The sequence below is a fragment of the Myodes glareolus genome, chromosome 5 (genome assembly GCF_982192425.1).
Source record: "Myodes glareolus chromosome 5, mMyoGla1.1, whole genome shotgun sequence".
Taxonomy (NCBI): domain Eukaryota; kingdom Metazoa; phylum Chordata; class Mammalia; order Rodentia; family Cricetidae; genus Myodes; species Myodes glareolus.
This window is the reverse complement of record NC_142030.1, coordinates 89035862-89063624: the sequence shown is the minus strand read 5'-3', so window position 1 is coordinate 89063624 and position 27763 is coordinate 89035862. Positions and strand designations below refer to the sequence as shown.

Below are 27763 nucleotides of genomic sequence, written 5' to 3'. Positions count from 1 at the left end.
TGTGCGGGGAAGAGGGTGGGAGAACAGTGTAGGGAACAGAGAAATGGGCAACTCTACAAGGGGGTGCTGCTGACTCCAGGGAAATCCAGGCAAAACAGGGGCCTTAACTAAGCTTGGCAGGCCATCTGAAGGTTCAGGGAGCCCTCTGAACAGTTATGCTTGCTTAGTTTGAAGGAAAAAACTGAGTACAGAAAAGGGAAGGCGGAAAACTAAATAAATATGTGAAGAAAAGACAGTCTGGAGAGACAGCTCCATGGTTACAAGCAGTGGCTGCTCTTCCAGAGGACCCTGGTTCCGTTCCCAGCACCCACATGGTAGTTAACAGCTGTCTGGAGCACCAATTCCAGGCACCTGGCACCTCTTCTGGACTTCATGAGTACCGCACACGCATGGTATGAAAGCATCCATGTAGACAAACACCCATACACACAAAAATAAATGAGTACGTCAAGAAAAAGAAATACAAAGGAGACCTTGGACAGCAGTTGTCACCAGAGCATTGTGTGTGTATGTGTGCGCGCATGCGATGTGTGAGTGTGCCCATGTGTATGTGTATGCGCGCATGTGTGTGTCCCCATGTGTGTTCATGTACATGGATGGTTATGTATTTGGAGGTTGGAGGACAGCCTCAGCCTCAGGTGTTATTCCTCAGAAGCTGCCCCCTTGTTTGCTGACCCATCTCCCACCAGCCTAGAGCCCACCAGTAGGCTAAGCTAGGTAGTTAGAAAGCCCCAGGGATTCACTTCTTTCTGACCTCCCCCCCCCCGAGCTGGGGTAACAAGCTCAAGGGTGTAGCTCGCACGTGGATTCCAGGGATTTAACCAAGTCCTTGCACTTTACCAGCTGAGCCATCTTTCCTGCCCCATGGGCGGTTTTCATCTCCAGACTCTAGATCCAGACATGAGCAAAGGAAAACTCACGACAAATTCAGGGACCAGGTAGGGAGCAGAAAGAAAGGGTGCAGCTGGCTGTTAACATAGGCCGAGGAACCGAGTCCTCCCTCCCAGGCTGCACTAAGCATTTTGTCACAGGAGGAGCCATGAGCATTTATAGGTCTGCCCCAACAGCTGGCTAGGCTCCCAGGGTGCATTGGAAAGTGAGCACACCCAGTAAGCACCTACTGTGTGCTCCATATGTTGTCCACACTAAGGGCATCAGACTTCTCAAATGTGTCACCAACTCATTGCTCAGCACAGGAAACTGAGACTCTGAGAGGCTAAAGCACCCTTCCCAAGACTGCTCAGTGATGCCAGACTTCAGGAAAAGCAGCCTATTTTCTGACCCAACAGCAGCAGTTAATGGGCCAGGCGTGGCTCTTGTGACTTCCTGGGTGCCCACTGTTAGGTTTTAGCCCCTTATGGGGCTATTGAGGTCCTGAAGTGGATAAAGTGATAGGACTGGGTTTGGGTCTCAGAGGGTTAGAATACAGTCTGATCATGTTACACTACACAGTATCTCTTGTAAGGCAGGAGACAATAGGACCAGAAATGCCAAAGGGCCTAGGGATGAGCCTGCTAGTTATAAGTGCCTTCTGTGCGGCTACCCTGACCACTCACATCTGTTCTCACTGCTGACTTCCTCTTAGGGATACAGAAAAGTCCTATCTGTAAAACAATGCCAGGCTGCAGGGCCCAGGCCTGGTCTGAGGCGGTGCATGAGAGGAGCATCCCATGAAGCAAAGCTAAAGAGAGAACAAAGGCAGACTTTGGCGTCCCTGGGATCAGGGTCCATCTGCCACTGGAGGGAGACATCTTGAAGAGACAGTCAGGTTGCAGGTGGGGCAGAGCCCAAGGCTCTGAGAAGCTGAAGGGCCTGGTCCCCTTGTGCACACTCTAATGCTGGATTTCTCTTAGCGTCCTGTCCCTCCCGTCCAGGCTGATAAAGCATCAAGGAGACCTTTTCTAATGTCAGTGTCGGCTTCATATCCTTGAACTTAAACTTGAGTCTCCCCAACTTACTTAAAAGTACAATGTCCCATGTCCAAGCTCTGAAGTTGCATAGCCTGGATCACCATCCTAAGCTCTGACCTTCAGCTGTGTGACCACAACAAGTGCTTAAACTTCAGGTCCCCATCCAGGAACCTGTGTCTTTGTTTGTTGGTCATAGGGATCAAATAAAACAGTCCCTGCAAAGCACTCACTTTGCAGCAGTGTCTTACAGACAGAATTCACAGCAACCAAGCCAATAAAATCAATCATTGCTATTACTATCTGGTCACTATGACTTACCGGTTGACTCAAGAAAGTCACTTCCTCTCTCTGAGCCTCGATTTCCACCTCATTCAAATTAAGAGACTTACAGAAGGCATATAAGACTGTGCGGAAGGGCTGGTGATATACCTCATTGGCAGAGGACTTTCCGAGCATGCCCAAGGCCCTGGGCTCCACCCCAGTGATCCAGATGACAGTGGTGACGATGATGATGAGATGAGGACAATAGTGGTGGTGGATGAGACGGTAGCTCAAGTAGTAAACTCTTGCTTAGCACGTGTGAGACTTCGGGTTTGATCTCCAACACCACAAACACTTCCCTCAGCAATAGCACTAGAAATGCAATCTCACACAACTACACAGAACAAAATAACAAGACAGCCGGGGAAATGATCGCTTGATGTAGCTGCTCTCCTGGAACTGGGGCCCAGACACCTGGCCTGAAGATGACTCCACAGCCGGAGCTCCAGAGTTCCTTGAGGTCCTGGAAAACCTCTGGTCTGACTACGAGGTGAGGGAGCTAGTAGAAGGAGTTTCTACTGCCTGCTATGGGGACTGCTCTCTCTCCCACCTCCTTCTAAGCCACGAGTACCTCTTGGCTCTGATCTCCACCAGCTGCCGTGTTTCTCATGATTTCCACATATGCTTGGACCAAGGATACATGAGGAACTATGGTTGACTAAGCAGCGGTCACAGTTGCTCATACCCTCTCCATGGTCTCCAAAGCTGTATCTTGTCACTGCACAGGTGAGCAGCACCTCCAAGGAGCACCCCCGATGCATCTGCACTGATGTCCCCTCCTACTCAAACCTTTCTTTCTACTGAGTCCTGGACAATGAGATCTAGAAAGATCTTTTTGTATTTGTGTGGTGTGCGTGTGGTATGTGTGTGTGTGTGTGTGTGTGTGTGTGTGTGTGTGTGTACACATACAGAGGTCAGAAGAAAACTCCCAGGAGTTGGCTCTTTCCCTCCAGCATGCGGGTCCTGGAATTGACGGGTGCCTTAACTCACTGAGCCATCTCACTGGCCTAGAAAGATCTTTGGAGTCTCCATGTTGTGCCTCCCCAGCACAGTATGCAGCACCTCTGTGACTACACTTAATTCTCCTTCCTTCCAGTGTCAGGGGCTCAGTGTCTTCCCCAACAACCCAGGCTGGGCCAGACAGTCTGGCTTTCTTTCAAGAATCAATACCCAGCAGGCTGGAGTGTAGCGTGGCCGCGGGTGTTGGTCTGACCCGCTTCCCTTGCTGTCCCCAGCCCCAACACTACTGCATGGAAGCACAGTTGGGTCAGAAGGGGCAGAAAGACTGCCAGGAGGGAGCAACTCTTTATTCTCCAGGGAGAGGCAATGGAGGCTGAGAGAAGGGAGGTGATTTCCCCCGAGTTACAAATCGCATTGACAGCACGAGGACCAGGCTCCAAGTCCCACTCCAGGCCGGTGCCTTGGTGCCCTTTTTCTAGCCATTGCTATGTCTGATGAGGCAAAGTGGATTTAACCCTTTGCTCTCCACCCTACATGCACGTTAGAATCACCTGGGAAATGCTCATGCCACAGGACAGTCCCCGTGAGCCTCTGGGGCTGCTTGTTGTAAAAGACATGGCTTCATTCATTGTCAAGCTCCATGTTGAGTTCAATGTGCGAACAGGTCTCCCGTGGAAGGCTGGTCCTCAGCAACCCTCCCCCAACTTAAGTAAAAAAAAAAAAATGCTCAAAATCTTTCTCTTGCCAGAGAGGCATCTGGGAACAGAAACCATGAATTTCAGAGACCCAGGGGGTCAAGTAGCAGAGAGTGAATCCCCCCCCCCCTGCCAGAACTCTCCAGAAGGCTCTTCCTGTGAACCTGGTGCCCCTGGGAGCCACGGGGCAGATGAGTGAGGCACGGACTGGAGCTCACCCACCCTCTGCACCCTGTAGAAAAGGTCCTCTCTCTTCAGTTTTATGTATTCATGTTTCTGGATAAGGTGAGGTTTTGTTTTATTTTTTCCCCACGCAGGAATCGAATCCAGGGCCTTGTGCATGCTAGACAAGTACTCTTCTACTGATTATTTTAAATGTATATGAGTGTCTTCTGCATTTCATTTGTATTTTAATAAATAAAGCTTGCCTGAGGATCAGAGAAGTAAGTAAAATAGGCACACTGGCCAGCCTTACAGACCAGGCAGCAATGACACACACCTTTAATCCCAGTAGCCACACTAGTTTGCCATAGAAACCAGGCAGTAGTGGTACACACCTTTAATCCCAGCCTCAGTGAAGAATATAAGACGAGAGGAGACAGCTCACAGACAGTCTCATTCTGAGATTCCTGGGAGCAGGATCGCCATTTCAGACTGAGGTAGAAGTGAGAGCCAGTGGCTGGCTGCTTTGCTTTTCTGACCTTCAGGTTGAACCCTGATTTCTGTCTCTGAGTTTTTATTAATCGTGTATGTGTGTACATACATGACTGGTACCTGAGGAGGCTAGGAGAGGACGCTGGAACTGCTGAAACTGAAGCTATTAGGGCGGTTGTGAGCTGCTGTGTGCATGCTGGAAACTGAGCCTCAGTCCTCTGCAAGACTCTTAACCTCTGATCCATCGCTCCAGCCCCAGGGCTTTGGTCTTTCAAGCTAGTTCTTATATATAACCCAACCTGGCTTTGAACTCCATGACCCTATATCTCAGCCTCCTCGAGGCGGGGGTACAGGTATGCACCATTACCGCTGGCCAATGTTTGGGGTTTGGATGATTTCAATTCTGCAACTAATATTACTGAGGAATTCATCCAACTTCCCCACTTTAAAGGGAAGAAAACTTCTTAGAGGGTAGAAATCTAGACATTTTCCTTGCTGCCCACCTTATGGTGAAGCCTTGAGTCTGGCCTCAAGTCTCTCTGCTGCCAAGGAGCCCCACTTTCTGACATCCAGTCCTTTGGGAGGGTTGACCTTTTGCTGAAGAACAGCTTAGGGGATCTCCCTGGGTTCCTTGCAGCCTTCTCAAAAGTCAGGCTAGAGAGCTCAGCACCCCCCCCCCCCAAGTATTGCAAGTCCCTCTCAGGTCAGCTCCATTCAATTTACCAAGTGCATCAGGAGAGGAAACAGCCAGTGTCCACCCGAGACAGTCCGTGCAGTGAGGAGAGGGCCGCAATTGATGCTGCACTGGGTTTCCTTGGGCTGGGCCTGAGATCTAACTCCTCTGTGCTCCTCTCTGCCTCCAGCAGGCTTTAGATGGATGGGCAAAGATCAGAAGCAGAGAACAGCTTCTAGAACTTGAGTCTTCACTAAGAGGACACTGGCCAGGACTCCTCAGTCACAAACTCTGAGCTCTCTCCAGGGGCAGAGCCTCCTGAGAAAACCTCCTGCCCGGGTTCCTGAAGGCAGAGAGCAGAGACAAGCCCCTGAACCTCCTCCTCTCCTGTTACTCAAATGTGAGCCTGATGTGAGGTAGTTAATGCTCGGCTGTGTTGTTCTAGATGGAGCCACATCAACCTGAAACAGGGCAGCTGCTGGTCCTATAGTCTGCAGTGGATGGGCAGGGCCAAGGCTAGACCACGCTCGTTTTCTAAGACCACCACTTTTGAGGGAAGGTAGTGTAGGGAAACCCGACACATACACATACCCCCTTGAGCTGGGACCAGGATCCAGGAGCCTTGCCCACAGCTGTTCTATGCCTGGCAAAGGCACAGCGGGCATAACATTCAGAGGTCCCTGTCAGGGGCAGCAGGAATAGAGTTGCCCTTAGGGCAGCTCTGTGAATTTAGCGTCTGGACCCCGCAGCCTTGTGGGACAGACTGATGCAAGCTTAGACTTTCCTGCACAGCCTAGCACTCTTGATCAGGCCTGCTCTAAGCTCTAAGCTTGAGGACTTGGGGAACCCTCAGAGGAGAGGAGGTCGACTGGGAGGGCTCTAGGAAGGGGGAGGGATCCCTTACATTCCACTGTTCCCTTCCAGGATGACAAGGAGGCAGAGCATCCATTGCGCCATCCTGTCCATTGTCCCCATTTCCGCTCAGCCTGGCCGGGCCACAGAGAACAGAAGCCACAGCCTTGGGAAGGGTCCGAAGGTAGAAAGCGACAGCCCCCTTATACAGAAAGAAGCTCTTATGCTGAGGGTGGGGTGGGCTCTGCTGCTCTATTTTCTTATAGGTGTGAGAGACAAGGACCTGCAACCAGTGACGGTGACGTTGGATGTGGGGAAGGACTTTGTACGCAGGACACACGTGTACTCTCCTGCTCTGAAACTCTGGGGGAGAAGAGTGGGGTCCCCCACTATCCCTGAACAAGGAATTCTGCAAACACACAAGGCTTTAGGGATAGGTGGTCTTCAAAGATGGAGCAAAATGGGGGTCACTGGCAGAGTGGGGGTGAGCAGCATGGCTGTCCTGGCTCCCACCCACAGCTTTTGGCCAACCTGCTCACTGGGCCCAGGCGCCACTGGTTGAAAGGGGGCGGGCGGGCTGCGGTTTCTTCCAGGCTTTGATTTATTGCCTAATGCAGGCAGAGAAGAAAGAGGAGGCTCATCTCTAAGCCAGAGCCTTAGGAACGGGACGTGAGCCTCACATCTTCTGAAGACCCAGCAAACAGAACCCTGCTCTCTAATCCGACTGCAGGTCTGAACCTGCCACTGGGCACAGATATGCCACCAAGCAGGCCGCCTGCGCTGCGCGGCGCTGTGGGTTCGAGATGCCTCCTCCCCCACTCCCCCCCTCCCGCCCCGTGCACCCTGGGCAACTATAGGGAGTAAGACAGAGAAGCAGGAAGAACTGAGAAGCTGGTGACAGAGAAGCAGATAGAGCAGACGGGGGTGAGGGAACCAAGGATACTGGGGAGCCACAGTAAGGCAGAGCGGGGGAGGGGGAGAGGTCTTGCAGAGGTCTTGGAGTCCTGTAGTCAGAGACTCGACAGATAGAGAGTGGATCTGGGGGTACCAGACACAGAAAGTTCTCAGATACAGACTGATGACCATCCGGAAGCAGGGAGCTCCAGAGGAAGGACCACTGTCAGTCCATGAGCCACAAAACAGGAAAGAGATCTGCCTTTGAGTGGGTGCCATACCGAACCCGGACCCAGAACTGATGTTCAGGGCCTCTCCCCTCTACAGGATGCTTTTGTGAAGCCAGCGAGCTGTGCGACTGCGCAAAGAGCTGCAAGAAGAGTTGGAGCCAAACGGCAGAACTGGAAAGCAGTGCTCCGCCCTGGAGAAGCCCCAGGTGCGATTCTGTTGCTTTAGGATCAGCCCTTCCAATGCACATCTTCTTCCCACACTGGTCCTTGGGATGCTGTGCCCTCTCCGGGATCTCCATCTGCCTTCATCTCTGTATCCACTTCTTCCCATCTCCTCCCACCTTTACCCCGCCCCGTGTAAAGATGGACTTAGCTAGGCCAAGGTGCACCGTGGGTTGGGGTGGGAGGAGAGTTTCCTTCTCTACTGCAGGCTGACAGCTCACTAACAATAAGAATTAAGTGAGAAAACGCCAGGTCCTCTCCCAGCTTTGTGCTCCTTTTGCTCCGGAGAAGGTATGAAGGGGCTAGAGAAGGCAGCCTGACTTGAAGGAGATTCCTTCACAGTGACTGTGAGAGCTTAGAGCTGGATGGACAGAGGATGAGGAAAAACATGGAAGAAAAGGCATGTCATCCCAGCACTTCAGAATATCAAACAGGAAGGGCCATCCTGAGCTGAGCAAAACCTCGAAAGAAAGAAAGAGAGAGAGAGAGAGAGAAGAGAGAGCAGAGAAGAGAAGAGAAGAGAAGAGAAAAGACAGAGAAAAGAAAAGAAAGAAGGAAAGCTTGACATGGTAGACGTGGTAAACGTGGACGTGGTAGACGTGGATGTGGTAGACGTGGTAGCTCACACTTGTAAGCCTAACACTCAGGAGGCAGAGGCAGAGGGAATCACTGCAAATTTGAGACTTCCTGGTCTACATATCAAGTTGCTGAGTTGCAGGTCAGCAGGTCTACATAGAAAGATCCTGTTCCAAAAAAACACAGAACAATAACCAGAAAAAAATAAAGTCAATCAAAAACTGAAGAATGGGAAGGGTAGTGGGGAAGGAGACATGAGCTAAGTATGACATGTATAGACAAAAACCTCACAGTGTACCCTGCTTTCCCACCTGAGAGCGTCACAAGGCAGCACCTTAGTTGGGAAGTTTATATGATTTTAACACAAAGAAAAGCAAAAATAAGGCCTATTATCTTGTATACGAATTAAAACTGAACTGAACTAAAAAGTACCGGGTTTAAAAATAAAGTTTTTAAACTATATAGTGGAGAATGGCCTTGAACTTGCACACGCCTGTTCTAGCTGTTCATGGCTGAGCAGATGCACGTGTGTGGCTTCGTGGGCACGCAGAGATCGGAGACGGCAGAGTCATTCTTCAGGAACCACCACCTTGCTTTGTTCTTTCTTTCTTCTTTTATTTTTTGGGTTTTTTTGTTTTGGTTTGGTTTGGTTTGGTTTTTTTGAACAAGGTCTCTCACTGGGACCTAGGGTTCACCAATGAAGTTAAGTGGGCTAGCAACTGAGCCCCGGAGAAGTGGGGGTTGTCCTCCTGTCTCAGCCTAGGATTTATAAGCACAAGCCATCACAGTTGGCTTTTTAAGTGGGTTCTAGGACTTCAGCTCAGGTCTGCACGCTTACGGGGCAAGCACTTGGAGGACAGAGCAGCCTGGTTCCCTGGACTCCCTGCCCATCCTGAGGTCTGGGATTACAAGCGTGCACTATCATGTGATTCCTACAGTGCTGGAGACCTAACCCAGAACCTCATTGACGTTGAGGACCAGTGAGGTGGCTCAGTGAGTATGCTGCCAGGCCTGATGATGGGTAGGTGCGCTGCCAGGCCTGATGGCTGAGTTCTGTCCTTGGGACCCACATGGTAGAAGGAGAGAACCAACTCCAAAGTTGTCCTCGGGCCTCCACATTCATGTGACACAGCACACACACACACATAAATAAATGATAAATGTAAAAGATAAAACAAACCTCAACTGAGCCCTACCGTGATCACCATTCATAAACAAAGACGCCTCCTTCCCCAAGGCCTGCCAGGCACTTGGGGCTCCTCTTAATCTTGTTTACAAATCAGATGAGGGAAGCAAAGAAATGGAAATAACGAGTGGAATGAAAAGAGGAGACAAGGAAACGAGGGGCAAAGCCAGACTCAGAGTGATGAAACCCCACCACCACCACCACCATCCTCAGTGGCACGCATTGAGTGAAAAGGGTTAGCCTCTACTTACAGAATCTTCAGGCTGTGGAGGCCGGAGAAAGCCTGTCCCGGGATGTGTGACAGATGGTTCCCAGAGAGCCGCCTGGAACCAAAGACAGAGGTCAGCAGTGTTGCCAGGTAACCCGCGGACAGGGTGAGCCAAGCGGACAAGAGAATGGTGGCAATGCGTGCCATTTACTGAGCTCTGCGGTTCACTGTACACCTCACAGGCATGGGCTCCAGTTTCACAGCTAATCCTGGGAAGTGCAGGGCACAGTGAGTATCCCGTTTGAAATGCTCGGAGTCAGGCGTGTTTGGCGTTGAGAGTCTTTCGGATTTCCAAATATTTGCATCTAGATAATGAGCTGTCTAGGGTATGAGTCCAAGTTTAAACAGAAATTCTCTTGATTTTGCATTTATTTATTTGGTGTTGTGTGTTTGTGGGTGGCTATGCGCCGTGACCCACGTGCGCTAGTCAAATGACAACCTAAGGTTCTTTCCATCTGCCATGTGGTCTCTGAGGACCGAATTTAAGTTGTCTGGCTTGGTGGTAAGTGCCTTTACTCTCTGAGCATCTCACCAACTAAACGAAAATGTGATTGTTTTATAAACTGGAGCCTGAAGGTAGTTTTATGCAATATTGTCTTGTTTGGAGGGGGCAGGATACTGAGGATGAAGACCAGTACCTCAAGCATGATGAGCTATTAGCCCAACACTAAACTGCAGTCCTTGACTCCTACAATAATTTCAGTGCTGTGCATTTGATTCAAACATGTCACATGAGGTCAGATGCAGAACTGCCCACTGTGGTGACCTATTGGTGCAGAAAAAGTTTCAGATTTTAAATTTAGGTATGGTAGTACACACCTGTAATCCAAGTACTGAGGCAGGAAGATTATGAATTCAAACCCAGCCTTGGCTACATTTAGGATTCTAGTCTAGCCTGGGTAACATAATGAGACCCTGTCTCAAAAAAAAAAATTCCGGATTTCAGATTTTTGGATTGAGAATGCTCAACCTGTATTAACCCTCAAATTTCAAATAAGGAAACTGTGGTTTGGTTTGTGTGTGTGTGTGTGTGTGTGTGTGTGTGTGTGTTGTTGTTGTTGTTGTTGTCTGGGCTTTTGTTGTTGTTTTTAGAAAGAGCCTCACTAGGTAGTCCAGGATAACCTAGTATTCACAATCCTCTGTCTCAGCCTCCCCTGTGCTAGGACTGGAGGCGTGTATCACCACCCCCACCTTAGAAGCCAGTGTTAGAAGTGCTAACCCACGGCGAGGATACAGCTCAGCAGCAGCTGTCCCCGAGGCTCAGAGTCTCCACCACTGAGGGGGACTCTGCCTCTAGTCTCTTTATTTGACATTTGTTGTGCTGACATTGTGTGGTGACACTTGGGTCTCCACACTTGGGTTCTGTAAATGGGCCTCGGTGACAGATTGCTCCTTTAGGTAGGGCCTTTGACAAGGTCCAGTCCCTTCTCAGAGTGGGAGATGGAAAGTCTCCCTCACCAAATGGCCTGAGCTCTCCTTTGCATCTCTCCCAAGCTGTGCCACAGCCACCTCAGAATGGCCTCTGCTGCCTTGAAAAACTGGCTTGCCTGCCCACCACTTGCCCCATCCACCTGGAGCATTGCCTCTGCGGAGATAGCTTGGTATTAACAATTAAATTAGGGATGATTTCCTGGGAAAGGTAGGCCATGAGTGAAAGCTAGGGCCCCAGAGAGGTGGCTCAGTGGTTAAGAACACTGCCTGGTCTTCCAGAGGCCCTGGGTTCAATTCCCAGCACCCTCATGGCAGCTCACTTCAGTTTTAAGGGATCTGATGTCCTCTTCTGTCTCCTGGGCAACAAGCATGCATGTGGTACATAAGACATACATGAACCCATACACATAAAATTGAAAAAAAAATTGAAGGAAAAACTATGCTGGGTATGGTGACTCATGTCCATAGGAGCCTAAGGCAGGAAATTCAGGCCTCAGGAGCCTAAGGCAGGATAATAGCAAGTTCAAGACCAGTCTGAGCTACAATAGTGAAATTCAGGCTACCCTGAGCTATACAGTGAGACCCTGTCTTTGGGGGGTGGGAATAGTGCAGGAGAAAGAACTCCAGAGAGCTTTGGCTCAGACTCTGGTGCGACATGGCTTGACACAGGTTCTCTTGGGAGTCCCCCACATAGCGGTCTTAACTCAATACCTGTTTCCCAAGCTTCACTTTCTCCCTTGAGCTTCTCCTTGCTCTGGGGAGCCCTGGTCCCTACAACTGCTGACCAGAGGGTTCCACCCACGCACCCTCCACCCCACCCACATCCCACTCCCACCCAAACATCAACTCACAGCTCCTCCAGGAAGCGCAGGTGGCGGAAGAGACCGGGCTGAAGCTCCGTGAGGTTGTTCATACTGAGGTCTCTGAGTGGAGAGAAAATGGGAAGGAGGCTGAATATCACCTGTAGCAGCTGTGATGTTCAGCTCCAGGCCTGTTTGGGGGACCCCAGGGCTTCCCTCTGTTCCTCCACCTTCCCTCCATGCCATCCTGACCCCATAGGCTGTATGGCAACAGTAGCCACATGCAACTCCAGGAGCAAAGAAATAGTCAGTTCTGGTCTCTTCTCACTGCCCCCTCTGATTTCCATGCTTCCTTTGGCAGGTTCTCCAGGACTAGCTATGGTGAGCCAGTAATCCCAATTCCCCCAGTAAGGGAGGAGCCAGGGGGGTTAAAAAAAAAGGAGCATAGAATTTCAGATCAGGAAGGCAGGGTCCCTAGCGTAAACAAAATCTTCACTCTTAGACTCTAAGATTTCTGGACCCGGATTCTTCCCCAGCCATGTGTGTTTTCCTGTTCAGTAGCGGTGGGCTTCACTGCCTGCTGAGGTCTCTGCCCGCCTCCTCCCTCCTGGCTCTGCTTCCCTAGACCTCTTGGCACTTTCCAGAAGATGCCCAGGTCCCTGAGTAGCTGGATGTGCGGAGCTGGTCTCTATGTGCATTCACCCTCTAAATCATCCTAAATGGCCGTTATTACTCAGAAGAACTTGCGTTACTATTCCCTAAGATGCCCCCCCTACAAAACCATCACTGTGATTACATCAAACTACTGAAGACCCACCTTAATACCAGGCACTGACTAGCCTTTATCCAAATAATCCCATTAATCCTTACCATAATCCCGGGAGAGCTGCTATTTTACATTCAGGAAAACTAAAAGGGGCCAGCTACCTGTCTCCATGGGTAAGGGGACCTGCTGCCAAGGCTGACAACCCAGGCTCATTCCCTGGAATCCGCATGGAAGGAGAGAACCAACTCCCAAGCTTAATTCTATGATCTCCAGACACTCCCCACCTCCCAATGCCCACAAAATTTAAAAAGTTAAACTTTTTAAAATTTAAAAAATTTAGAAAATAAATAAAAGAGAATTAAGTGGAGGCAGAGGGCCCCAAAGCAAATGTCTCCTCTAGGTACCCATCTTGACCACTACAACCCTCCACTTCCTCATCCATTGAAAAAATAAATAAATAAATAGGTAAAGTCTTTGTGAGGATTAAGGGCATTAATGTTTACAGACTGCCGGGTAAATAGTACAAACTTAATAGCTATTTTCCCTCCTCCACCCGCCTCCCCTCGGTGTCGTATATGCAAGAATCTCAGCTCTACAGATCTGTAAGTGGAGAGCCAGTTGCTGGGTTTGTGGGTGCTCCCCAACATTAACAGCTTCTTGTGCGTGTGCCCGAGTGAGCAGCAGTGTCTGAGGTTGTAGACACACGCCTGACACATTTGGGCTCCATCCTGTCCCAAACTCCCAGCAGCTGATTCTTGCCTCTGCGCGGCTCCCCCGGGCTACACAGGTGGGGCCACGTCACTGAGCAGCGCAGGTCTCCCTGCAGCTTTCCCCTGTGCCCGGGAGTACAAGTCACCCTCAAACCTTCCCGCTTTCGTGTGCCCAGAAACATGTTTGATTTCCATGCGTGCTCAGAGAGGCAGGCCTGGGAATGGTGGGGAACATGTGTCGAGAAAGCCCAGCTCTAGGCTATAAAAAGACTGTTTAGTCTCAAATGTTTTATCTTTGATAAAGTTCGGGTGCTGACTCCATGTCTTCCAAGGAAGGAGGACATTCCATGCAGGGTAAAGCCAAGAAAACTGGCATGCACAGCACGGGCGGGCTGCTCTTGTCTGTCCTCCCTCCCCACTCTCCTGGGGAAATGGAGGGGCCATCTGCTGGCCTATGGGGCTAGAATGGCCTCAGCTGAGACTGCAGCTAGCTAGCACGCGGTCACAGTGAAGACAGGGACCAGAGAAAGGAAGAGGGGAGCTTGACAGATGTCAGCCTGGGTTCAACCCGCATGACGCCACAGAGGCAATGTTCACAGAGGCCCAGGGTACAGTCTTGAGTCTACCTGGATTCCCCTCTCTAGAATCCCAGGCCTGGCTCATCCTCAGTAAGGAGGAGGTGCGAGATGCCACAAAAAAAAAAAAAAAAAAAAAAAAACCACGATTACCTCTAAATATTTACCCTGTGCATTTCTGGATGTGTCCTGACAGGCAGGGGAGCGGGAGTTCAAGGAGCACACAGGGCATGTGACTCAGGCCTCATCACTCAGCTGTCCCCCCAGGGGCCGCACTCAGAGGCTCTGATGCAGCTCCATGCCCCCCACCCACTCCCTCCACCTCACCACCAAGGCCAGCGGCTTCATTGTTCTCCCCTGGGGAGGAAGGGGCTGCACCCACCTCCACCTTCACCTCCCCACATCCTGCCCCAGACAAGCACCCAGCCCAGCTGCTGTTGAGGGGCCGGGTGGGGCTGGAGGGTGGATTTCAAATGATGTCTGGTGGGGGAGTCCCTTTCAGCCCAGCTCTCACAAGAGGGAGAGGGGTGAGGCTGTGCCAGGAGAAGGGGAAGGCAAAGGAACGCAAGGACTGGAGAAGGGAGGCCAAGCAGAGAATCCAAAGGCCACGTCCTCCACACTGACACCATAGGGCAAAAGGATGGTGCGGACCCTCAGGGAACAAAGGGAATGACAGGCACACACTCCCAGCACAGAGGCTGTCCTGTCAAGTCTGTAGCTCTGACCCATGACTGTCCTAGGAGACCAACTGTGTGACCCAGAGGACACAGCTCTGACATTTCCATCATGCCTGTACTTGTGGGAAATTGGAGAATGCCTGGACCCTTGGGTGCCGCAGGTTTGGTTGTGGCTGTGTTGGCATGTCCACGTGCTTCTGAGATATGCGAGTGTCTGAATGTGCATTCCTATGTTGTCTTTCAGAGTCCTGGACATCCATGTGACCCACAGGCAGGTACTTCTTACACTCAGCAGTTTGCATCTTGGAGGTATGGTTATTCAAAGGTTACAGAGTATCCCGGGATCTCTGCCTATCAGGAAGGCAGAGGCCCTTTCAGAGAAGAAAGCAGTTTCCCCAGGTCTTTCCCTAGATGTTGAGAAAACTTTCTTTGGCCCTTTGACCTTGTACAAGCCTGACTCCTTCTCCCGCCTCTGCTCACCCTGCGGTCTGTCTCCTGACCGTGTAGACCTCATGTCCAGTGATGCTGTTTTGGGATCTAGCTAATCTGTGGCTGAACTGGATACCCAAACCTAAACACAAGTGCTGATGTACCACTGTGAACATGATCACCTACGAACATCATCCTATGAACACACATCACACAGTATAAAACCATACATCACATGTACACTACGCCACACCCATGAACACCGCTACACACCCTGCACCACACACCCTACATTACACACACCACGCACACTACATTACACATACCATACATATATACTACATATAGCACACATACTACCCTGTACATACCATATACCACATACACTATATTACACACAGCACGTACTACACTATACACACCACACACTACACACTGCACACACTACACACTATACACATATGACACACACCATATCACCATATACTACACTGCATGCACACATATAATATACACACTATACCAGACACAAAATGCATGCATAGACCATACATACAAATACATATCATACTCACACAATGTCGCACACACAACATACATACATTATACCACATATAATAAAACACACACACTCATACGCACAGCTCTCCAGGGCTCTGTTCAGGGCACAGGGCCTATTCAGTTGCATAGAACCCCATACTCTGGAAAACCCAGGCTTAATTACCTGCTATTGTCATCCTGAAATTCTTAATTTTGGGACACCAAATTTTCACTTTGCACTTAGCCCACAGCTGATGTCACTGACAGCCAAGAGGGTGTGGAGAGCAGCTAACCGTCTCACTCTGAAACTTTCTTCCCAGCAGGCCTTGGGATACCCAGAGGGGCCGTGTGTCCTCCCAGCTGGACACAGCATGATGTGGCGGGAGGGCTGGGGAGGGTATTTCTGGGAGAGGCTGCTGAAGTGAAGGGTGTGTCCCTATGAGAGGGGTAGCCCTGGGCACCGGAAGTGGAAGCTTCTGGCTGCACATTAGGAAAGTGTTCTCAGAGTTTTGCCCTGTGAGGCAACCAGACCACCCAAAGAAGCTGGGTGAAGCGGTGTCACCATGGAGACAGGGAACAGGTTTGATAAGAGGGAGGATGCTAGGAAACTGAGGGGCCCAGAGCAGCAGAACCACGCTGGAGGGGGTGGGCACCTGGAGACGCTCCTCTAGGATCTGGCTGAGACCCAAGGATGCATGGAAACTGGTCTGTTTGAGTTTCCCCTGTGGGAGGAAACTCCAGTGGCCGACAAGCTGTGCATTCTGCTGGGGTGGAGGTGAAAGGATGCCCCACACTGGAGAAGAGGCTGGTGACACAGAGTCATTGCTCTGCCTCCTGGGCTATCTCAGGCTATCTCTACTGTTAGCTATGTTGGATTATTTTTATTGTATATATTTAAGGTGTGCAGCTTCTGATTTTATACACATTTGCACTGAGAAATAACTACCACAGTCAAGCTAATTAACATAGCCTCTCCTCCTCAGCCATGATGTGTGTGTGTGTGTGTGTGTGTGTGAGAGAGAGAGAGAGAGAGACAGACAGACAGACAGACAGACAGACAGACACACAGACAGACACACAGAACGAGAGAAAGAGAAACAGACTCTGCCCTTGGAAACAGGACCCTTAGCGTGGTGAGAACCCATCCCCTGTCATGACTTTGTCCCTCTTTAGAGGCAGAGCTTGGCCCTCGGTACCCTGTGGTACTTTGCGCACAATCACTCTATGAGTATGTACTAAACCTCACAGCTGCCTTCAGCCTTGCCTCAGCACACTGAGTGTGTGACCCTGCCACTTTCTATCTCTAAGCTTCCATTCTCTCGCCTGTAAAATGGGATAGCAATAGTATTAATACCCACCTTACAAGAGTCGTGATAGGAAGCTATCAGTGTTAACAATGTAAAACAGTGCTTAGTGGATATGCCCTTATTAATATCATAGTTATTTAACTGAATCATAGTTATTAATGCACAATGACACATCCTATTACATACTTCTTCTAGAGAACGGGGTTTTGATAGGTGGCCATATTGGTCTTGAACTTGCCATCCTCCTGCTTTGGTCTCTGATGTGCTTAGATTAGAGATGGGCACCAGCACAAGGCTGGGTGACACACACACCTAAGGTGCTAAAGGACTTGGGATCCATCTGCAGCACCAGAAGAAATGAATAATAACACAATAAATTAAGACTAAAAACAGCACTTCATGTGTCTGCAGAGCCCCCTCTGTGGCAGATACCTTGCCGACACTGCCTCCATTTGCTAGGCAAAAACAGATCTGGAGAGGAACCTGCAGGTTACTGCAGCACCCCAAAGAGGTCTAAACCCATGTCTAAAACCTCAGGCTTTTCCCTTGTGGCCTCCTGTGTGGAGTCTATTTCCTGAGATAACACCTTCTACTGGAGAGGACGTGAACACTGTCTTCTTTGAAATCCCAAACACATAAGACGACACCAAATTCTCTTGGAATTTTGCAGTTTTCAGAAATTTCCAACACAGATGTTGCTTCCCTTGGGAAAGTGCGTCTCTATTCACATAACAGCACAGGCCGTTCTCTTGGGCTTTGTACAAGATCCTACGTGAGAACAATGCTATGTTTTAAATAAAAAAAAAAAACCTATTTGCTTGGCTTTGTCATTTCTTGGCTTCCTCTTTGGGAGAATGACAGAATGTCTCCCAGTCTGCCTAAAAGTGGCAGGAGGGTTTTTGAGGGGGGGGGAACCCAGAGGGGGCATGGAGCAGAAGGGTGAGGCGGAAGGGTTAGTGGGGCCTTGGGGTATTTGTGAAGAGGACCCCAGGAGGCTGCCATGAAAAGGAGACATTTGTGCAAGTCAGACTGCACCAGGGAGAGGCTGGAAACTCAAAGCATCAGCGGGTGGCCCAATTAATTAGGGTGGGGCCAGGGTAAAGGCAAGGGGAGGGGACGTTACTAAACTTCAGGTAAGATAGAAACACATGCACGCACACACAACTTCGTGACTGTGGTTAAAAGACCATGGAACTTGGAGAATGTCATTTCACCAGCACCTTTGTGGGTCTCCTCAAAGTCTGGAGGCACAGACAAGAAGCCGAAGAGAGAAGACTTGGAGAGGACCCTCCTCACGAAATTGCACCACATCCCCTTTTTGCTTATGGAAAGGGTGTTTGTTTCGTTTTGTTTTTCTGCCAGACATGGTAGGGCACTCTTATCATTCCAGCACTTGGGAGTCTGAAGTAAAAGGACTGGGAGTTTGAGGTTAGCCTGAACTACAGAGTGAGTTCTAGAACAGCCTGGACTACGTGGCAGTACACAGAAAGAAACATCACATTGCAGCAGCCGCAATCTGGGGGCCTGGGCACCTGAGAAGAGTAAAGAGCATATTGTGGCTGCTCCTAACCCTCGGTGCCATGGGGTAACCTCTTTGGGAGGAGCCAGGCCCATCCCAGCTGAGCCATCCCAACACTGCTGTGTGAGGCTGCTAAGCTAGGGCCATTTACAGAGCCTCAGGTTCCAGACAGAAGTGACACAGAAAGTCAATTGCAAGGCGTGACTCCTGCCCCTTGGCCCTTAGATATGACTCCTAGAGAGGCAGACAAAGCTGCTCCCGGTGGTTCTCTAGCTGATGGCCATCGTCAGGAGCAAAGCGTGGCCCACGGTTTGCACAGTGCGCTGCCCCTCTTGGCTCCTGCTCCCTCGCCAGACCTAGAACAGCTCATCATCATTGGTCATTCCGCGGGTCAGCAAAGACACCGCTCCTGCAATAGACCAACCTCTTCCTGACCCTGTGGCTTTGTGTAAGTTTTGTCACCCGCCTCTGTCTCACTGTCCTCAACAGTAAGAGCTTAGGCAAGGCCTGGCGCGTGGTAAACCAACACACATCTCCTGTACACATCGCGGACTACCCCCAGGGCCCCAAAGCGCTAGTCCAGTGGCTTAGCCGTGCAGTTCTGTGTCTTCTCGGTAAGCATTTATAAGTGGCTGCAACATGTAGGCACCCGGCTCAGTGATGAAACCACAAAGTCTAACAATGTATGTTCCCTGACCTTAAAGAACCAAGTCTGTGGAAGACAATGACAACAGAGTGGACAATTAAAGCCCTTAGACTGGGACTTCAAGAGTCATAGGGCCCTCTCAGACTAATCCCGGTAGCTTTTTGAGTCTGGTCCCTGGGGCTTAAGTCACATGGTCAGGCCACAGGATCCTGTCCTTGATTAGGAGCTGTCATCTCCTAGCCTCTGGTGGCACATTCCTGTGGCTGCTCTCCCCAAACAGTCTGGGAGTTCCACCACAGGCCCCAGTTCTCTGTCCTTGCCACACACACACCCCAGCTTCAAGGTCCATTTCCTTTCTCTTTTTTTGTTTTTTACGTTTTATTTTTATTTACGCGTGCGTATCTATGTGTGGATGAGTGTTCCAGGAGGGGGTGCTTGCTCAGGTGCTCTCAGAGGTCAAGGGAAGAATGTTAGGGCAGTTAGGAGACACACAGTGTTGGGGGGGGGGGCTGGGTTCTGAACTCAGGTCCTCTGCAAGAGCAGCAAGCACTCTTAACCACTGGGGCTCTTTCTAGCCCCACAACATTCATGGCAGCGCATCTGAGGAATTACCCACTGGGTCCTGCAAACCTTGGCTTCCTGCAGCTTGCCAGCTCCTCTTCTAGCCCCAGCCACAAGGCCATCAGGTCTCTGTCCTGAGGTGCTTTGCATGGTTGTAAAATCTAACTGCCCTTCCATACTGGAACCCCTTAGAGAGTAATCCACATCTACGGTGGCCCAGACAGCCCTCCTGGAAGAACTGCCAGGGTCGTCCTTGCGCCTCCACCCTACCACGGGATTCTGGGATAGGGCTACTAGAGATGAGCAGAGTGGAAAGGACTAGAATGGTTGTAGCAGCAGCAACGAGGGGTGGAGTCCCCCGCACAGCTCTGTCCCGTTTATTTATCTGAGGCTACTGTCATGAGGTCTTTATTCCTGGGTTACACAAGCAGTGTGTGTCTGGGTGGAGGACTGGTGGAAGGACCCCACCCCATGGTTCCGACTTAGCTGTGCTCACACAAATCGAGTCTCCCCCATCTGGAATCAGAGGGGTGCCAGCGTTTTCACTGGTGGGAGGGGAAGCCAAAGCAGGCTAGTGACAATCCGGGACTCAGTGGAGGTTGGGCGCGGAATGGGGGCGAGGGGGCAGGGAATCTTGGCCTGGCTGCACCTGGAAAGCCGGGCCAGCCGCCCGCCTGTGTCAAACGCATTGAAGGGCACCACCTTCCTCCCGGGAGGGCAGCCTTGGGTGTTCAAATTGGGTCTGGATTCGACGGGAGTGCCCAGTGGCAGCTACCCCTGCGGTTCACCTCCCCTCTTCCCACCCACAGCGCTGGCACCTTCTAGGTCTCATTTAATTCGATCCGCTCTTTTCACTGACAAAAGAATGAGCATTGTCCCCACAGTTCAAGAGGAGATGGAGACTGGGAAATGCCACACGGCCTTCAGGTCACACAGCCGCCGCAGCGCGAGCCCATGCGGTTTCGTTCTGCTGCGCCCAGGCGCACCTAGATACAAGGCCATCCAGGAGGGTGCCACCCATACCGTAGATCTCGGGGTTCCTTCCCTGGGACCTTGTGGAGCTTTCAGGAGTTCAGTCCCCTTCCCGCCCCCCCCCTCCAGACCCACCTGCGCAGGCCGCGCCTATAGCCCCGCCCCTGTGGCCCCGCCCGCCGCCGGGCGGCTCGGGTGCTCTGAGCTCCATCCAGTCCCTGAGGCCTTCTGTGCGCTACTCTTGCCCATCCGGCCCACGCTGATCCACTCTTGTTCTGTTGCCTCTGCCTGCGAGGCCTTCCCTATGTATGGCGCCCCTCTCGCCTACCCTTTTCCTCAGCCCTTTACCTATTTGGTTCATCACATATGTGGAAAGACTAGATGCAAGATCCAGGTTCAAAACTCCTACCCAGCAAGAAACCTTTCTCAGCCTTGCGCCCCAGTAGCTCACGCGGCAGCTGGACTAGTTTCTCGGCCTTCCATTAGGGAGAACTCTGTTGTCAGAGAGCCACTTTGTGGCCTGGCACCGACCCTGAACAGTGGTTTGATGGTCGCAAGGTTACTTAGCCTCTGTGTGCCTCGGTTTCTGGGGCTAAGAAAAGTATTATAGTCCTTCCTGAGTGAACTGTTGTGGGATTTAAGTGGTAGAATCCAGGTGCATGAGGTTATTAACTGGGCTCACCAGAGCGTTCTTCCCCCAACCCCCAACACCTCCATCAGAGAGAAGCAACGCGGCAAAGTGAGCAGAGATGGCGAGATGGCAGGGGAGGGCGTTCTGGGTCAGCCCTGCCCTTAGGAGGCACCAGCTGCTGCTTCTCTGCGGTGCCACCTGCCTCGCCCCTGATCTTCTCTTCCTTTGATCTTCTGATCTCTGGCCAGGGTCTCCCAGCCAAAGGCATTCCTGTCTTCCAGCCTCCTCCAAGGAAAGGCAAAGGGCTGGGCTCACTCCATGCCTCTGCCCCTCCCTCCTCCCCCCCCCCCTTCCTGGCTGTGTGGAGCCTCAGGGGTCCTTGGATCAGGTAATCTTGCCAGATCCTCCTGAGGTGGTAGGGGGGTGAGGGTGGTTTGGGGAAAGAAGGGGAAATAAGAAAGGAAGCGCTGGCTCCTGGAGCTACTCCCGGCTCAGCACCTTAGCTGGACTAGGTCCCTATGGAAAGGTACCCGGGGTCAAGGTCTTTGTTCTCAGGTCCTGGCACGTAAATCCCTTGTTGAGTACACAGGAAGTGTGAGCGCCTGGTATGAAAAGGAGAAAGGACAAATCCAGGTCCGCAGGACTCTGGGTCTGAGGGCACTGCCGATCTACTCTGGACAGAGCTCAGAAAACTGGCAGTAGGGGACTCTTAGAACTGTGGGCCAAGGTACCCATCAGAGAGGTCTTCATGGAGGAAGCTGGGTCTGGGAGCCTAATTCCTCATGAAGTAAATGCCCAGACCTAGGGCTTGCTAAGGGAGAGATTAAAGTGGGTGAGTAGAAGGGCCATGGGGATAGTGAGGTGGATAAACAGTTACACATACACACACACACACACACACACAAAACACAACTGTTTGGCTGCCTGGGAAGTGTGAATATGATATTATGAGGAAAACGGGTTTTGTAGTATAGTGAAATGACAGATTTGAGAAAAGAAATCTATCCTGTACCCTTCAGAAAGGCTCAGAATCTGTTGATATTTGTCCATAATATACAAAGATAACACATGCCAAATAAATAAATAAATAAATAAATAAATAAATAAATAAAGACAAGGTGACATTGTAGTGGTGTGGCCACAAGAAACGCACAACTCCAGCCCAGTGGTGGGTTTAATCCCATCCAGCAGAGGCAAATGGATCTCTGTGAGTTAGAGGCCAGCCTGGTCTACAAAGCAAGTTCCAGGACAGCCAGAGCTGTTACACAGAGATACCCTGTCTCGAAAAAACAAAACAAAAAATAGGGAAGGGAAAGAATAAAAAGAGAGAAAGAAAGGAAAGCAGAAATCCCCCCAGCAGAGGTGTGACGGGATTCTGGCTCCAAAGCTGTACAAGGATAACTTCTGCGTTAAGCCACCAGATCTGAGGCAGTGTACACCACCCCTCACCATGGGATCCTCCGTCCTCCCCCTCTGCTAACCCCCATCACTTCCCTGTCTTGTAACTCAGGCCAAGCCAGTGACCCAGCTCATACTTTCCATCTACAATAGTCACCCCACCCCCTGAGACTCGTCCTGGGTCTACTCTGACCCAGCAACTCCCATCCTGGGCATCTCACCAACAGACATGCATCTGTGTGCTCATTAAACATTCGTACAGAACGACTCTTAGCAGCGATAGTCATAACAGCCCAAACTGGGAAGTGCCCAACACCATCCACAGCAGAATGGACAAACTGTGCTCTATTTGCTGTGTGAATACCACGCAGCCATGAGGCTGAGCAAATGAAGAAGATCAGCCATAGGCAGGAATCACAAACACACAGAGGGAAAGAAGCCAGATTCAACAAAACTCCCCTTTCCGTAAAGCTTAAAGCCAACACTGAAATCACCATCCTAGCTGCCCTTGTGGGTAGGTGGTGTCCAGAAAAGGGCATGGGAGTCAAGGGCTTGCACAGATGCTGATGTTCCGTTTCTCTGAGTGCTGGTTACACAGTGTATTCACTGGCAAAAATGTGCCAAGCTCTCAACCTATGCTATGCATGCTTTTCTATAATGTGTATTGAACTTAAAAGCTAGAGGAATGTCTTGTATTTTGTAGTACTAAGGATGCAGCCCATGGTCTTGAACGTGCTAGACAAACACATTCTAGTTAACTATCTAAAAGTTAGTTTTTAATAGTTATTTTTTGAGCCAAGCATGGTGGTACACACATGTAAAACCAGCACTCGATGGCAGGAGAATCAGGAGTTTAAGGTCATCTTTGTCTAAAAAATGAATTTGAGGTAGCTTGGTCTATAGGAGACCCTCTCTAAACTCACAAAATTGGGCTGGGGAGGTGACTCAGATGATAAAATGCTTGCCATATAAACCTGAGTTTGGGTCCCCAACACTGACGTTAAAAAGTTAGGTGCATCTATGACCCCAGCTCTGGAGAAACAAAGACCAGAGGTCCCTTGGGCCTGCTGGCCAGCCAGTCCAGCCAAATCAGCAAGCTCCAGGTCCAGCGAAAGACCCTATCTCAAACAAACAAACAAACAAACAAACAAACAAACAAGGTGGAGCTGGAGAGACGGCTCAGCAGTCAAAAGTACTTGGTATTGTTTCAAAGCACCTGGGTTCAGATACCAACACCCACGTGGCAGCTTGCCCTACCATCCTCAATTTTAGTTCCTTTTTTGGACTCTTTGGGTACCAGATACACATGTGCTACACAAATATACATGTAGTAAAACATTCATGTACACAAAATAAAATAAACAAATAATTTTAAATAAGGTGGTGAGGAATTGAAGGAGATGCCCTACACTGACCTCTGGCCATTACATGCACAAGTACCCAAGTACCCAAGTGCATATATATACCAATGCACACACACACATACATACATGAGCATGCATGCGCACAAAATTCTGAAACTTAAAACTATAAAAGTATTCCAGGAGGGTCTGGAAAGATGGCTCAGTGGTCAAGAGCATTTGCTATTCTTCAGAAGACAAAGAACCGAAGTTTAGTTCCCAATGCTCACACAGGGGGCTCAAAACCCTCTGTAACGCCAGCTTCAGGGGAGCCCTCTTCTGGACTCTCCAGGTACCTACACATCTGTGGTATAAACACACATACACGAGAATAAAAATAAATCTCCTTTAAAAAATAAAAAGAAGTAAAAGTCTTCAACAAACTTCAGGCAGGGACAGGTATATATATCCTCTATATCCATGGTAACTTGTGAGTACTTCTTAGGTGTTAGTTCGCTGAGCTGAAATGCAATGTTTATTTTTGGTGTCTCAGTTTCATCTTTCTTTCCTGTGTAGCCCTTGAACCTTAAACTAACTCTGGCACATAATCCTTAATAAATGTTAAGGATTAATAAAATAAAAACTGGGAGTCATTGGCATGACCAAGGGCATCATTATCCCCTGATTTCCCTCCCAAGGTTCCCAGATATCCAATCTGACTCCCTGGACCCTTACAGCATTCCACACGAGACACATTCCTCCCTTCCAATGCCCCACCCTGGACATCCCCTGGGTGCTCCCATGACCAACCTGTGCACATATCTTGCCTGGTGTTTAAATGCTTAGGATGGCATTTTCTGACCTACCCGCCTGGGGTCTCTCTAAACACAGAACACAGTTCTTACTCATCCTTCAGAGACTATGTATGGGTCAGGCACACCTTTGGGATTCAAGCACCCATCTCCTCGAGTCCCAGGCACCCTCTGCTCACCCCAGCCTAGGGGTGGAGACATGTCTTTGTTCATCTTAGCCTGTTTAGAACAGGGTGGAAATTTTCAAAAGAAGTCTTCCTTTAAACATAAAAAATACAGGGAATGAATAGGAAAGGCCAAAGCCTCCCAGTGAAAGGCTTTATAGAACAGATGTCTCACTCCAATGAAACCCAAGCCTGGCCATGAGCTGGCTGGCTGGCAGCTTAAGAGGCTCCCCACCGCGGCTCTGTCCTCACCGCAGCCGTCTGGGTCGGATGCCACACCTCAGGCTCCTGCCCACAGTGGAGCCAGGTTAGTGCCACCACCTGTCTGGAGAGAGCTCCCTCGATCCCCACCCAGTCTCTCCAAAAAGCCCATCTGCTCCAGCCTGAGCCAGTTTCTGCTCTGTAGTTCCTGGCATCGAGCCCTCCGTGTATTCAATCTTCCATTCATCCGCTTATTTATCTCTTCATTCACCCCACCAATACCGCTGAACCACCGCACACAGTGAGGCTGGTGCCTGCGTTGGGGATGCCTTTGGTGCACTGGTGGCCAGGGCTGTTTCCTTGGGGCTCTCACCCTAGCTTGAGAAACGGACAAGTACACCTGGAAGAGTCCAGGTGAGGGTCCCAGGATCGTGTAGGATGCAGAGGGGCATCTTCTCCAGAGTTGGGGCCTGGGGAGGGTTTTCTGGAGGTAGCTACATCTCAGGCAACTCTGCTTACCTGGAATAATCTGATGCTTTCCTGACCACCTCCAAAGTCTCCCAGATGTGCAGGCTCTTGTCTGTCCGCCTGCTTCTTAATCATGGTCCTGCAGTAACTCAACAGTGGTGCCCACAGGCCTCTTCCTTACAATCCTGGTCATGAACTAATGATGTCTTACCTAAGCTCAAGTAGTTAGAAGAGACAGGGTCTCTCACGGAGACCTGGGGTTTCCAGTTAGGTTAGATTCTTTGTCCAAGAACTCCAGGAATCCCCTTGTCCCTTCCTCCCCGAAACTGAGATTATAAGTGTCATCACACCTGGCTATTTTAAAAGGGTGGGTGCTGAGGACCAAACTCAGGTCCTCGTGTTTATACAGCCAGCATTTTACTGACTGTGCCATCTCTACAGCTCCTGAGAGTGGCCTCTGGATTCAGTACTCACACACACATGTGCACATGCATACACACGTGCATGAGTGTGCATGCACACACATACACACACATGCACACACACACACACGGGGTGCAAGGGTTGTGGTGGTACCCACCTGCAGTCCCAGCACCTGAGAGGCTGAAGTAGAAGGATCGCTGAGTCCACCCTGGGACACTATTTCAAGAAGAAAAGACTATTGGAGGTAGCTTCTGGAGTTTTCTAAGCCAATTTCACACTAGATGGGTAAGAGCCTGATGTTTTCCCTCTCTCTCCCCAGCACCTATTCTTACATCACCGTAACGTCGGGCGTATCATGTCTCTGACTCCTTTGACTTCAAACTTTCTTTGCAAGTTTTTAAATATTTTTCCAACCACTTGTTTTGCCCTAAGAGTTGAACAGGTTGACACAGTAGTATGTTAACACCCCATGACCTAAATAAATTTCCTGGCCAAGGGTCCCAGAAGTGGCTAAAACCCTGCCTCTCTTCCGCTCACCCACTCTGTCCCTTTACATGTGCTGAGGCCACTTGGGTAAGGACATCGCCCAGCTGCAGCCCAATGGCAGGTGTGCTGCAGGGATGTGAACAGAGTCTTGGATCACAGTAGAGAGGTCCTCCAACTCCTCCACAGCAGGCAGACCCTGGGGGATGCCTGGCCCATTGTGTGGCATCTCTGCAAGTGTCTGTATACCAGGTTACCTTCCTCATAGACAAAGAGCCCATCTCACCAGTGCCTTTGGAACTAACAGCAGGGGTTAGCTGCTGCCTCTGTCCTAGGCTAATATAGGAAAGAAGCTTGGGAAAGAAGATAAACTTAGGGGAAAGAGTCGTCTCAGCTGGAAGGGAGGATACTAGGAAGAACTTCCCAGCATATTCCCAAACTCAAATGTCTAAGCAAGTGTGTGGTGGTGGTGGAGGTGGCATTGAGTGGCCTGTTCTGCCCACCTGTAGATCCCAGCTAGGTCAGAGGCCCAGCAGAGGCCGGGGCAGAGACACAGGAGGGTTCCTCAAGCCCAGGTCCAGAAGTTCTAAGTGCTCCTCTGTAGCTTTACTTTCTACCCCCTCCGCGCATCTGAGGCTCCAGGGCTGTCTGTTGATCAGCACCAGGCATCCGAGGGTTGACCTGCTATTTCCCAGTGCCAGCTCCACTACTAGCACATCCCTGGGCCCCGAATGGCACCCTTGCACTCCCATGCTGATACATCAGGTGAAAGTGGGGCAGGTGGGGGAGGAATCTGCATTCAAAACACTTAGGCAGTGTCAGCATGAGTGAGCATGCACATGGGAATGGGCACACATACATACATACATACATACACACACACACACAGAGAGAGAGAGAGAGAGAGAGAGAGAGAGAGAGAGAGAGAGAGAGAGATGCACGCATGCACGCTCGCTCATGCTCTGTCCTAACTCTGGGATTTCAAGTCTCAGGCAGTGAACATTGCAAGGGGAATGGGGGCTGGCTCCTCTTACCAGCTCCTCTCTCATTGGCTGTCTTAAATTGTCTCTCCACACCTTCCCTAGTCCTTATTCGTCTTTATTATATCTCGGGTCAGGAGCAATTGCCTGCAGGAATTGGGCCTGAGAAGATCAGGTCTCTGCTAGGGCCTCTGATTCCAGCTCTACAGAGGAAAGAACAAACCCATGGCTATAGACATATAGGGATAGGGGAGCTACAGTCTTAAGAGAAAGGGGGCTCATCCCTCCACACTGCAGAGAACACAGCAGCTGGAGAAGGCCAGTGGAGAGCAGAGTAAGCTAGCAGAGTAAGCCAGCCAGGTAGGAGGGCTTTCCACATTTGGGAGTTCAGGAGGTACATTTCTCCCCCCCCCCAAGATGGACTAGTAATGTCTATTACATAATGGTACCCCTTATCCAAGGGGGATTTATTTCAAGATGCCCCCAGTA

At 50.4% G+C, this 27763-nt stretch overlaps 1 protein-coding gene across 2 annotated transcripts in view; it reads right to left on the bottom strand.

Moving 5' to 3' along the window:
- The window catches only part of Lgr6 (leucine rich repeat containing G protein-coupled receptor 6), a 120128-nt gene that overhangs the window by 79013 nt on the left and 13352 nt on the right, over nucleotides 1-27763 (bottom strand). For both annotated transcript variants that reach the window (XM_085688206.2, XM_085688205.2), the window contains exons 2-3: nucleotides 11724-11795; nucleotides 9425-9496 (exon numbers count right to left, since the gene is read on the bottom strand). In XM_085688206.2, the coding sequence (XP_085544332.1) occupies nucleotides 9425-9496; nucleotides 11724-11795 (144 nt within the window). The remainder of the gene's footprint in view (nucleotides 1-9424; nucleotides 9497-11723; nucleotides 11796-27763) is intronic.